General features: G+C 35.3%; 1 protein-coding gene across 1 annotated transcript; it reads left to right on the forward strand.

The window, feature by feature from the left end:
- Positions 1-343: 343 nt before the first annotated feature.
- LOC145261904 (histone-lysine N-methyltransferase SETMAR-like) lies at positions 344-4410 on the forward strand. The gene is made up of 2 exons (XM_080119793.1): positions 344-367; positions 3970-4410. The coding sequence occupies exons 1-2, from the start codon at positions 344-346 to the stop codon at positions 4408-4410; spliced, it is 465 nt and encodes a 154-aa protein (XP_079975919.1).
- Positions 4411-11629: the final 7219 nt, after the last annotated feature.

Consider the following 11629-nt stretch of genomic DNA (forward strand, 5'->3'; position numbering starts at 1 on the left):
AACTAACTTTAAAATGGTTGATAAAACAATCAGCATGAATAAACATTTGAAAATATAAAGAACTTAAATTATAAAATATGTATCCAAAATTCTTGGAGTTTGCATTAAATAACCCGTAAATGTTATGAAATTAATTTGGAATTCTTTATTGGGATGATTAATTTCTATAATTTATTTTATTTTAATTATTTTCGGACTATTATCCTCATCTTCTAGTTGTTTCACGACGTTTCGGCCAACTATTCCTCTGGCCTTCGTCAGGTGGTTAACCGCGACGGGATACGAATGTCAAATCTCCCAACTTCAACTGCAGCAATTACTACCTTCCATAGTTGTGGGTCCCATGGCGCACTGGATAGAGATCCAGGTGAGCATTGTCTGATGGTAGCAGTTTCAATCCCACTCAAAGTCGTCAGAGTATTAGTTGGCCAAACCGTGGTTAGATGACAACAAATATTCTTGATGTTTTCCTTCAATTCTTGCAGGATTTTGGGTATGCCAGCTCGCGAAACGAAATAAGAGAGTTAAATCGAAATCCAGAGATTCTGCAATCTGTCATGAATGATCTTTCGAAAATAGCAGAAATAAAGGAAGCTGAAAATGGACAACATTTAAATGAATATTGTTTGAATTTTGCATTTATTTTTAGATGTCCAAAGCCTTAGTCAGATTGTGTTAAAATTACAAAAAAGATATCATCCTAAATAAAGAGTCTATTTAAGTTCAAAATCCGCCAGTGACATTTTGGATACCCTGTACATGCAGATATGACAGCTTATTCATGAGGATTTTCTATACAAAGTTGCATTTGAATGTTTACGTGTTATTAGCGGGCGCAGATTGTTTTTATTGGTTTATTCATGGCTGAATGTGAATGTCTAATGTCCAAGTCTGCAAAATACATGAAACATATAAACATTCACGGAGATTTTTATGTTTGTTTTCACGTTGCATCAAATAAATATTTGTTTCGTTGTGAACAAATTTCTATTTCGTTAAACATGGTTGTTATTTCTGGAAAAATGGTTGGATCACTCTACCGCACCAGTAGGGGGCTCACTTCCGATGCAATCCTCTATTTGTATAAGAGCCAGGTACGCCCTAAAATGGAGCACTGTTGCCACAACTCTAGTATTGAAATTAAAGTTTTCCTTTTAACTGCCGAATACTGTTAAATGTTCATACAAAAAAAGAGGACTTTCTTCTTCAGCTTGCAACGCTCTCCGCACATGCAAAAAGAAAACGACAATCCTTTTTCTCTTCCAGTTTCGACCTTCGTAGAAAATCTGTCTTTCTTTCTTCCCACTGACATACGAATCAACCGTACGTTTGAACGACCTCCAGTGAACAATTTTCCCAGCTTTTATATCCTATCTAGAAAAAAAAAGAAAAGACAGAAAAAAATAGCTTCTCCCATCATGTTTTGCCTTCCCAAGATGCCTTTCGTGTATATAAATGAGCTAGCCATCCTTTCCTTCTTCTTTCCCAAAGAGCGATGCAGATACACCCGATACGTTTTTTTTTCTTTCTTTCTAACCATATATCCCACAACAACTGGGCAGGAGCTGCTCGACGCACTCTATCTTGCCTTCATAGAGTGTAACACCGACTTCGAAGCCTAGTAAGTGATGCCCTTTTCTATTCCCTGCAACCTCTTTCCCACAAAAAACTTCACGAAACTGTCTCTGCTCTATCGCTATTTAGGTGGCACCTGTTCGACTGAACTCCTATCTATAACCCCCTTGCTAAACTTTCACAAAAAGAACACTCGACTCGCTACAACCACTATAAACGATTTCCCCCACTCTCTCTATATGTGCCTAAATCTAAATGCTGATTCCATTAACAAGGCTTCTCTCTAAGAACTTTCCGCCTTTGGAACGCTGTTCCGCTGGCCTGCTTCCCGGTTTAATACCACATGGTAGCATTCAAATCCAATGTAAAACGTTTCCGTTAAACCGCCCTCATAAATAATCAGATTCTACCCAATTTATACCAATAGTGATTACGTCACGACGACCTTACATTTATTAATAGTTATCCTCGACTGGTATTCGGACCTTGATAAGTGGTCACACTACAGTAAAAAAGCAGTATGAATAAAAAAAAATTGCAACATAGAATTGCTTCAGGCTTCGGGAAAACGGTTAAGAATTAAGAATTAGATCTGTAATACTTACTTTTGAAAATATCATTATAATCTGTAACGTTCACCTTTCAAATAGTAGGGTCTTCTTCACACCGATATTCGAAAGAATATTTTCGTTGTTTGTTGTGCTTAAGATGCTAATAAAATGCTATTTATATTTTGCGCTTTTTATCTGTCTGTGACATTTGAAATAGCATTTTCGGTTGGTTATGCTAACATTTGAAAAAGCCTTTTTTATATAAGAAATAGACTTTTCGATCTTTTATAATAAAGTTAGAAATTACTCGTTCAATTTGTGTGTTTGTTAAAACTAGCCATTTCAGTTCTCTGTGCTTAAGTTAGAAATAATCCTTTCAGTTTTCTGTGCTTTATATAAAAGAAGCTGTTGCTTACATCTGTTATCCTCTAAAACTTGATTTATTTGAAATTTTTAATTGCCATATTATTTCCCTTTGCATTCATTTCCGCCACACTGAATGGGAGGCCCGGGACCCCAGTAAAAATCAAAATTAAAACTCGTATATCTTTATTCTAATTTAGATTAAATTACACTTTTCATGGATTGGCATTATAACTTTCTGCTTCAATTAGAAAGTTCAAATATAATTTCTAATGTTTCCGGGACGAACCTTAAAAGGCATCTTTTTATGCGTTGCTTGTTCCCAATGCGATAAAGAAAAATGTCAGAATGACACGAACCTCTATCGGATAATTGGGTATACTATATAAACTAGTGTACAACATGCGTCAAAAATGTCGGAAAATAAGTATGAGTAATTAGTGTTCACACTCGCTATTTGTGTAAAGACATAATTCCTATATTCATATGTAATCATCGAATTATTTTCCATCTATCTATATATTAATACGATAGCGTGTGTTTTATTTACTGTGTCACGCTTTCATCCGGGTTGTTCACATTTTATGTACTTCTATTCCTTGTCATAAATAATTTTACCAAGAATTCTTCATAAGTTTTGGTTTCGGTTTCGATTATAGCTGATAGCACTCAAGTCATATAGTTTTTTTTTTAATAAATAATTTTATCAAGAATTCTTCATAAGTTTTGGTTTCGGTTTTGATTATGTCTGAAGCAACTAAAGTTATATATATATATATATATATATATATATATATATATATATATATATATATATATATATTCCTAAGTTTTTATTTCGGTTTCGATTCAAGTTTATGCGCCAAAATCATATGGATCTATACTTTTTTATTTTTGAAATCGCAACTTTATAATATATAAAAATCGATAGAACATTAACTTTATAATAATATATAGGAAATCTGCAAGAATTAAAATATCATATTTAAGCGTACTTTACGACCAGTCTTTCCCGGACGCTTGTGCTAGCTTGGATAAATACTTTTTGCAGTTTTAACAATAAAGCTACAATAATACCAGAGCGTCTCCATTTACACTGAACAACTACAGAATGCCAACATCAATATATTACATATGACTGAGTTCCCTGTGAAATTTCCACAGATTCCGCTAGTAAATAATTAATATAATTTCTGATGACGGATGAAAAAGGCCGAATTATTAATATAGAGTGAAGGATTTCACTCGGAACACATTATAGGCAGCGAATTAGTCTTAGCTGATTGTCTAACTTGATGTTAGGTTATTCCAAACGTTCGTGAACACTTGCAAAAACTTATTTTATGCAATTTTAATTATATTTTTTCTTATACGTTTATATTATATTCCTCTTTATTATCCTCTTTATTATATTCATCTTTCCACTCTAGATGGCAATTGATAAAAGTGAGTTATAGTTTTGATCCGTTACTGCTGCAAGCGAGGTCTATCAACCAGGAAAGCTGCAGAAGAGACTTGTGTTGCTGAAGATGAAGGCACAATTGTATATGCAACGATCTCAAAGTGGTACAAACATTTCGATTCTGGTGATGTGAGTCTTGAAGATAAGCTTCGCTGTGGGCGTGTAATTGTACCTTCATCGAGCGCTCGAGAATTAACTGATGAGCTTGGAGTCGGAAAATCGACAATTCACCAACACTTTAAACAACTTCAGTCTGGTCACAAAAAGCCGCGCCAAGATCCGCACGAACTCACCGAAGCACAAGCTAACAGTCAAGTTGAAATTTGTGGTCAATTGCTCAACAATCCATTGGACGAGCATTTTCGGAAGCGCATTGTGACGTCGCATGGATGTACCCGGTCCAGTCCAATCGTGACAAAAGATGGTTTAAAAAAGAACAAAAAAGTCCGTCGCTTCTAAAAACAAAACTGTTTCGGCAAGGTAGTCATGTATGTTTGATGAAACTTTGAAGGAATTTGGCATTTTGAGTTGGTTCCGAATAGTCGTGTCATCAGTGCCGAACTTTACTGTATAAGCAACTGGAGCGGGTCAACGAAAAGTTGAAGCAAAAGTACTCGGCTCGAATCAACCGAAAGCACGTTTTAATGCAACAGGACAATGCCAAGCCACACAAAGCCAGGAAGAGCAAAGACAAGTTGGAAGAGCTAGTCGGCGCTGAGGTTCTGCCACATCCAGCCTACAGTTCTAACAGTGCTCTATCGGATTTTCCGCTCAAAACAACACTTTCTGAAGGGTTTCTGATTCGACTCGTTTTAAATGAAGTCGAGAAGGCGTGTCAAGAATTCTTTGATTTGAAGCCAGCCGAATGGTATTTTGACCAAATCTGAAAGCTTGCAGATCGATAGCAAAAAGTCTTGAAAAATTCTTTATTTTGAGGATTAACTATCCTTAACTTTTTTGTTATTACTTAGAGAGTAAAATTTCAATTGTTTGCATTTGTTTAACTTTTGGGACAACCTAATATTTGCTTTTTCGGTTCCCCTCAAACTACGATACATATTTTACTCGTTAACTTTTAAAGTATCATTGAACTTTTAGTATAGATTATTTATATCATAAGGAGTGCTTTTGGGATCTTCAATGTTACTGTAAGAATGTTTCAATCGATATAACCTCTGACCTACTTCTGGTGTGTTTTGGTGAACTCAGGAATCTGCTGTCAGACTCTGGAGTCTTTACAAAATTTCTAACCGAATCTTTCGAAATTCCATAATGATTTTTTAGTTCGACGTGCAACACATGTATATAATGGTTATATCGGCCGAAACCTTGTTATAATAATATTCAAAATGTAAACAGTAGTTCGAACAATCCAAATGATACAAAATATCAATTTTTATCTAGCACGGTCCGAAAAATGAAATCCTGGTGGTTCGTAAATTAATGCGATTTACTTATTAAAGGAGAGAGAAAGAGAGTTGGGGAGAAGTAGGGATAGGAAGCGAGACAGAAATATGCATGCTTTTTAATATGAAATTACACACACACATTGTTTAAATGTTAGGACTATGAAACGTTTAACAATGTTTTTTAAGATATTTTATCTCACCTGTTCTTTGATGATAGGAGCGCGTCAGAAGTTTTTCTTTGTTTACAAAACATAAAAACAAAATGGTAAAAATGCACTGGGGGACCACCCGAAGATTTACCCTTATTTAACTGTTTACAGGTGTATTCGTGTTTGCTGCAAACAAATATCAAAGTTTAAATTCTCGCTGACAAGGATAACGTACAATAGTAACACCGTAATAATCCAATGCTTTCTATAATAGCTTTTGTGCAATGGCGGCCATCTTTTTTTTTGGACAAGGAAAAAAAGGGTTATGGTATATATATATATATATATTTTTTTCTAAACAAGCGAAAAGAAAACGATTTTTAATATGGGGAGATTGGGGGTGTCTATTCCGACAGCTCTACTTAACATGGGGAGGTCGGGGGTGGGTTATTCCGACACCCGTTCTTAACATTCATCGTCGTACATGAAAGTTTTTAAAAAATGGCGGCCAGACATAACAAACTATACTAGTAACCACGGGCTAGTGAATGCGTTTCTTGTGTAAATAATTCAGCGACAAAATAAACTGATATTTGTTCGCAGCAGACCCGAATACATCTGTAAACAGTTGAATATATTAAAAAAAAAATCAACTTCTTAAAGGTAAATCTTCGGGTGGACCCGCACTGCACTTTCACGAATAACGTACAATAGCAACACTGTAAAAATCCAATGTTTCTTATAATAGCTTTTGTGTAATGGCCGAATTTTTTTTTTTTTTTTTTTTTTTGACAAGGAAAAAGTGCACTTTCACCCACAAAATTATAATGTTGAAGGCCACCTTTTTTATTTTTATTTTTATTTATTTATTTTTTTTTGCTCCATGACAGTGGTAAAGTAAGACAAACACAACAACGGCCTACCTTAAAATTCAATACAAATTTTATTAGTTTCTCTGTTGCAAAAAGGAATGTCGGTTTTGCCTCTGTAAACCGAGTTGTTAACAACCTCGAAAAGTAAGTCTTTCATCTTCAACATGAACTGGAAGCAGATTAATCTGCCTTCGAATATCTCAGTTTACAGCCGTTTGAAAGGGGATGTTTTGATGCCTTCTGATGAAAAGATACAATTCTCATCTTGAGACGATATAACAGAAGTTAATAATTAATGTTCATTGAAGGAAAGTGCCCTTAATAACAGGTCTGCAATCAGACCATAAAGTCTTAGGAAGACGCATATAATAAAAATTGAGCCTAATTATTTAGGTTTAAAATAAAAGTCTCAAAGAGGCGAACAGGAAGAGGCGCGCAATGTTTCTCCTTCAGACAGTTTGGAGTTCCGTTCCTTCTTCCTCGGCTGTATCTGTTGAATTGAAAAAGAAAAACACGCATGCAAAAAGCCCGCGAAGGCGAACCGCACCACAGCAAATACTATCGACCAATCTGATTGGTTTAAAATAAATACAATGGGGGAGGCATGCTGCAATTGTCAAATTTCTAAGTTTCATCACCTTAAGTGTATAATTCTTCACTCAAATCGTGATCAATACCGGCTTGTAGTTCGTAAGAGGGAGAAAGAATTATATGCACCACCCGGCCGATCCACTTCCAGCTCAACTTTGCCAGTACCCTCGACACCAAAGCCAACAATCTAGGCCATTTTTAAATGGTTTTAACGATGCTGACTGCGGTATGCTGCCGGTCCTGTGCAGTTCTATGATGCGCACTCCTAGCAGTGTCAGAAATTTCGTGAAAATAGTGAATAATTCCACCCCATCTTTCCAAGCTTATAACTCCTCGAAAAATGTAATTCAAGCCCTAATTTTTTTTTTCAATTAAAGGAGTAAGGACCAAGGTTTTATTTAAAAAAAAAAAAAAAAAACAAAACAATGTGTTTTTTTTTTTTTAAAAAGGTTTTAAACTTCGGACTTTACAGGTAAATTTCTAAAAAACTGATTTTTTTTTTTGTTTTAAATTTGAATATATTATTTATTGACCTTTTCTCTTCAATTTGTGATATATAAACCTATTAAACATAAATTAATTATTTACTTTTTAATAGACATTTCAAAATGAGAGGCGTAAATTATTCGACCCCCTATCTTTCTAAGCTTATAACTCCTCGAAAAATGTAATTCAAGCCCTAATTTTTTTTTCAATTAAAGGAGCAAGGACCAAGGTTTCATTAAAAAAAAAAAAAAAAAGACAAAAAGAAAAAATGTGTTCTTATAAAATAAGGTTTTAAACTTCGGACTTTACAGGTAAATTTCTAAAAAACTGATTTTTTTTTTGTTTTAAATTTGAATATATTATTTATTGACCTTTTCTCTTCAATTTGTGATATATAAACCTATTAAACATAAATTAATTATTTACTTTTTAATAGACATTTCAAAATGGGGGGGGCGTGAAAATGGGGGGGCGTGAAAATGGGGGGGGGCGTGAATTTTAAAAAAACGTTTGTCTAAAATATTATATTCGGTTTATTGGAAAGAACATAAAATTTCACATTGACCCTGAAAATATCGTAAAAATAGAATCAATAGAAAAATTTTGATAGATTTTTAAAATTTAAAAATTTAAAAATATTGAGTTTAAAAATTGAAAAATATTGAGTTCGGAAAATTCATTACTGTTTTAAAAAAAAAATAAAAATATTTTTATTACTTTTAAAACAACTGTAATAGTTTATTTTGGAAGTATAATCCATAAAGAAAATAAATAACCCACTTTTAACAGAGAAATTACGAGATTTTTATATTGTATTCGCAGTTTCGTGTTAGGGGTGTCAAAAATTCCTACAAAAATTCTGATACTGCTAGCGCACTCCCCTCGGACTTGCCTTATTTCTTTAAAAATGGGCTACTTTATTGCTAATCGCACGAGGTGCCCCTAACAGAAAATATTGATGACTTAGTCTAGTAATCTTTACATGCTAGGATGCTGGCTTTTCAGTCTCACTTTCCAGTCGTTGTGTTACATCTTGCCATCGTGGGAAGGAGATGAATAACTTCTACAACAAATTACGAGCGTTACAAAAGGTCGCTATGTGGTGTGCATCGAAGATAGTGGTGGAATCCTTTACGCCATTATTGGTCACTTTTCGAATTCCTCCTTTAGCAAATAAATAAAATTGCTAGAGGATGAACTCTGCGGATATTTCTCTTCAAGTTAAAAGGAAGTAATAATGACGTTGACATCCCAGTTTCGGTAAGATCACCAAAGTCAAGTGTCGTCGAGCCTGGTCAGTACTAAAATAGGTGACCGTTTGGACATACCAGTTGCCGTATGTGCTCTTCGCTTTCTTTGCCATTGTTTCCAGTTATCCTGGACTTTTCTTTGCCACTAGAATCAGGCAGTGTCGACTCAGGAGAGCTGAGGTTGGTGATTGCGCAACACTTTTTCTTAACTGCACGCGCATACATCTATTGTATCCCGAGGCAGAACGGATGCCTTCTTCTTTTCTCCTTTGCTTTTTTTTTTTTTTTTTTTTCATTTCTATCCATTTTTAGGAAGTGTCGCCGACATGCTACTTTGTCTTCCCGCCCAAATCTGTTCTCATCTGGAGGATTCTGAGGGACGATGTAATATATGGGTTTATGGAATGTTAGCTATATAGAGGACGATCTTATTAATTTTATTCATTGCGAACTATTATCCGCATCTTTTTCTTAGTTGTTTCACGACGTTTCAGCCTACTATTCCTCCGGCCTTCGCCAGGCGGTAACCGCGACGGGATAGGTAGTCCGAATCTTTTAACTGCATCCACTGCAAGTTCCTATCCCGTCGCGGTTAACACCTGGCGAAGGCCGGAGAAATAGTTGGCCGAAACGTCGTGAAACAACCAAGAAAAAAATGAGGATAATTGTCTGCAATAAATAAAAATAATAAATAATACTCATCTCAATAATGAATTCCAATTAAATAATATAGAGGATGATCTTGTTGCAAAGGTTTTGGGGGTATTTAATCGAGATATTTCCTGAGTATTTTTTGGATTTGGTAATGGCTGTTTTTTTTTTGTTTTTTTTTTTTTGTTTTTTTTTTTTGGTTCTGCCTGGCTCTTTATTATCTTCTATTTCATGTCCTTTTATTTTTAAGAGATTTCTTATACGTTCCTACTAAACGGTACACTGCGTATTATGACACGAAATTACGGCATCATAAATTACGTTTTATCTAAACCTCTTTAAGCTATGTTTGATATAGGGTTTGTTTTTGAGTGCAAACTGGAAGACCTCATAGTTGATGATGTTATCGATTAAACACAAGTACACATAACCCTACACAGTGAATGACGCCAATAAAGGATGATGCCATCTATTAAAACAGCGAGATGACTTCATAACCGTGCACAATGGATGACGTAAACAATCAGACCAGCGAAATATAGAAGATAAATCCTCTATGACGTTTTCTCGGGATGAACCCGTACCGTTGTCTTCACGAAGTCTAGCAATAGCATAATAGTAATTGTCTGTGAACTAGTATATTTGAAACCAGTAGAACTAACCTGGAACTTCCAAATATTGCATAGTGTGTATGTCAAGTACTGACCCATCGAGTCACGTGTAGTTTACAACTAAAAGTATTATGTTTCTATTTGTTATTTTTTTGCTTGCTCGTTACCGTGCACTTTTTCATCTGTACCTGAATGATTAAATAATTAAAGGAAAACCGCAAAACTACGTAAACAAATGTCGAATGGGAAGTAGTAAGAGGAGGAAAGAAAAACAGATCTAACCAAAGAAAGATAGTGGACGAGAGAGATGGGAAAAGAGAGAGGTAGAGATGGATAAAGATTGGGATGGAAAGAGATAGGAAAGGAGGAAAAGGGAGAGGTAGGGAAACAGAGATAGGGAAAAAGATAATGGGGATGGAGAGAGAGAGAGAAAGAGATAGATAGGAATGGGGAGAAATAAGGAAAGCGAGATATAGTAGTAGAGAAATGTGAGGATGGAGAGAGATAGAAAAAGAGGGAGATAGAATAGAAACCGTTAAAGGAGTAGTGGGTAAAATAAAAATACTAATCGTATTTATTGTAGATGAAAATCTTATATTTTTTTATTGCGTTTTTAATTATATTCAGCCCAACGAAAACACAGTGACAGTTAGACGTAAGGAGCTACTGTGAAGTAGATACAAGATTAATAGGGATATCCTAAATAACGATGTATTGCGAGATGTTTATTCACATTACATTGAATTTATTTCTTTTTTTTACATGGGGGTCACCATTTATCAAGGCCCGGAAGCCTTCCGGGATAAGGGTTATTGCGTGTACAGTAATCAATGAGATAGTATTGTAGTAATCATTACTATTGGAGATTTGATAGAGTGTCTTACTTAAGGAGGCGGTTTGTCAAGAATTTGTTTATGTTGGACTTGAAGACATCCAAGTTGTAGTCAGGTGGGAAACAGGCAAACGGAAGAGAGTTCCACAGTCGTGCACTTCTAAGAAAGAAGCTCTGCTGATGGAATCTACGCTTTGATTTAAGCACAGATAAAGATTGGGGAAAATTATTGACAGCAGTTTCAGCCAGACGGGTGTTTCTCGTGAAAGATTGGCGAGGGGAGGGGACGAGAGATTGGAGCTCAGACGAGCACTTCATGTTTGTACAGTCGGGGAATAGGGACCAGGGGGAAATTCCAAAGGACAAACAGTTCGAGAAAAAATTTAAGTGTAGAAAATTATCCGATATCTGGTCACCTCAACGGCAAAAGGGTGAGTTTTTTTAGTTTGTCGGATTGGTCGAAGATATTTACGTCAAGGGCGTGACTAAGTGCAGCAAGTTCGAATAATTTTTGAATGAATACAAGTATGGAACACTACAGTGATGTGACAGGGTTGGAGCATGGTAAACACTGAAGAACAATTAATTTTGTTTTTGGTGTTCTGTATTTACTGGTCAACGGTTTCCACGAAGTTTCTTGGGTTCGTTCGGCTGCTGACGGAAATAACCGGAAAAGGTCGGTCGATTGCGTCTCAACTTCTAACGGATGTATTTAATAAATACGAATCTAAGAAGGCTACTTTTTTTTATAAATTAGCAGAGATAACAGTTTATAATTTTAATCGTGCAGATTAGGGTTTAGGGTTAGGCAAGATACATGTTTGTAA

Source organism: Euprymna scolopes, chromosome 3, assembly GCF_053919585.1.
Source record: "Euprymna scolopes isolate OS-2025 chromosome 3, ASM5391958v1, whole genome shotgun sequence".
NCBI lineage: Eukaryota > Metazoa > Mollusca > Cephalopoda > Sepiida > Sepiolidae > Euprymna > Euprymna scolopes.

What these genes read in the sequence shown, in the direction of transcription:
- LOC145261904 (XM_080119793.1), top strand. Translation starts at nt 344, where the DNA reads ATGGCGCACTGGATAGAGATCCAG. An exon ending in CGCACTGGATAGAGATCCAG is followed by an intron (nt 368 to 3,969) that starts GTGAGCATTGTC and finishes TACTGCTGCAAG; the next exon opens with CGAGGTCTATCAACCAGGAA.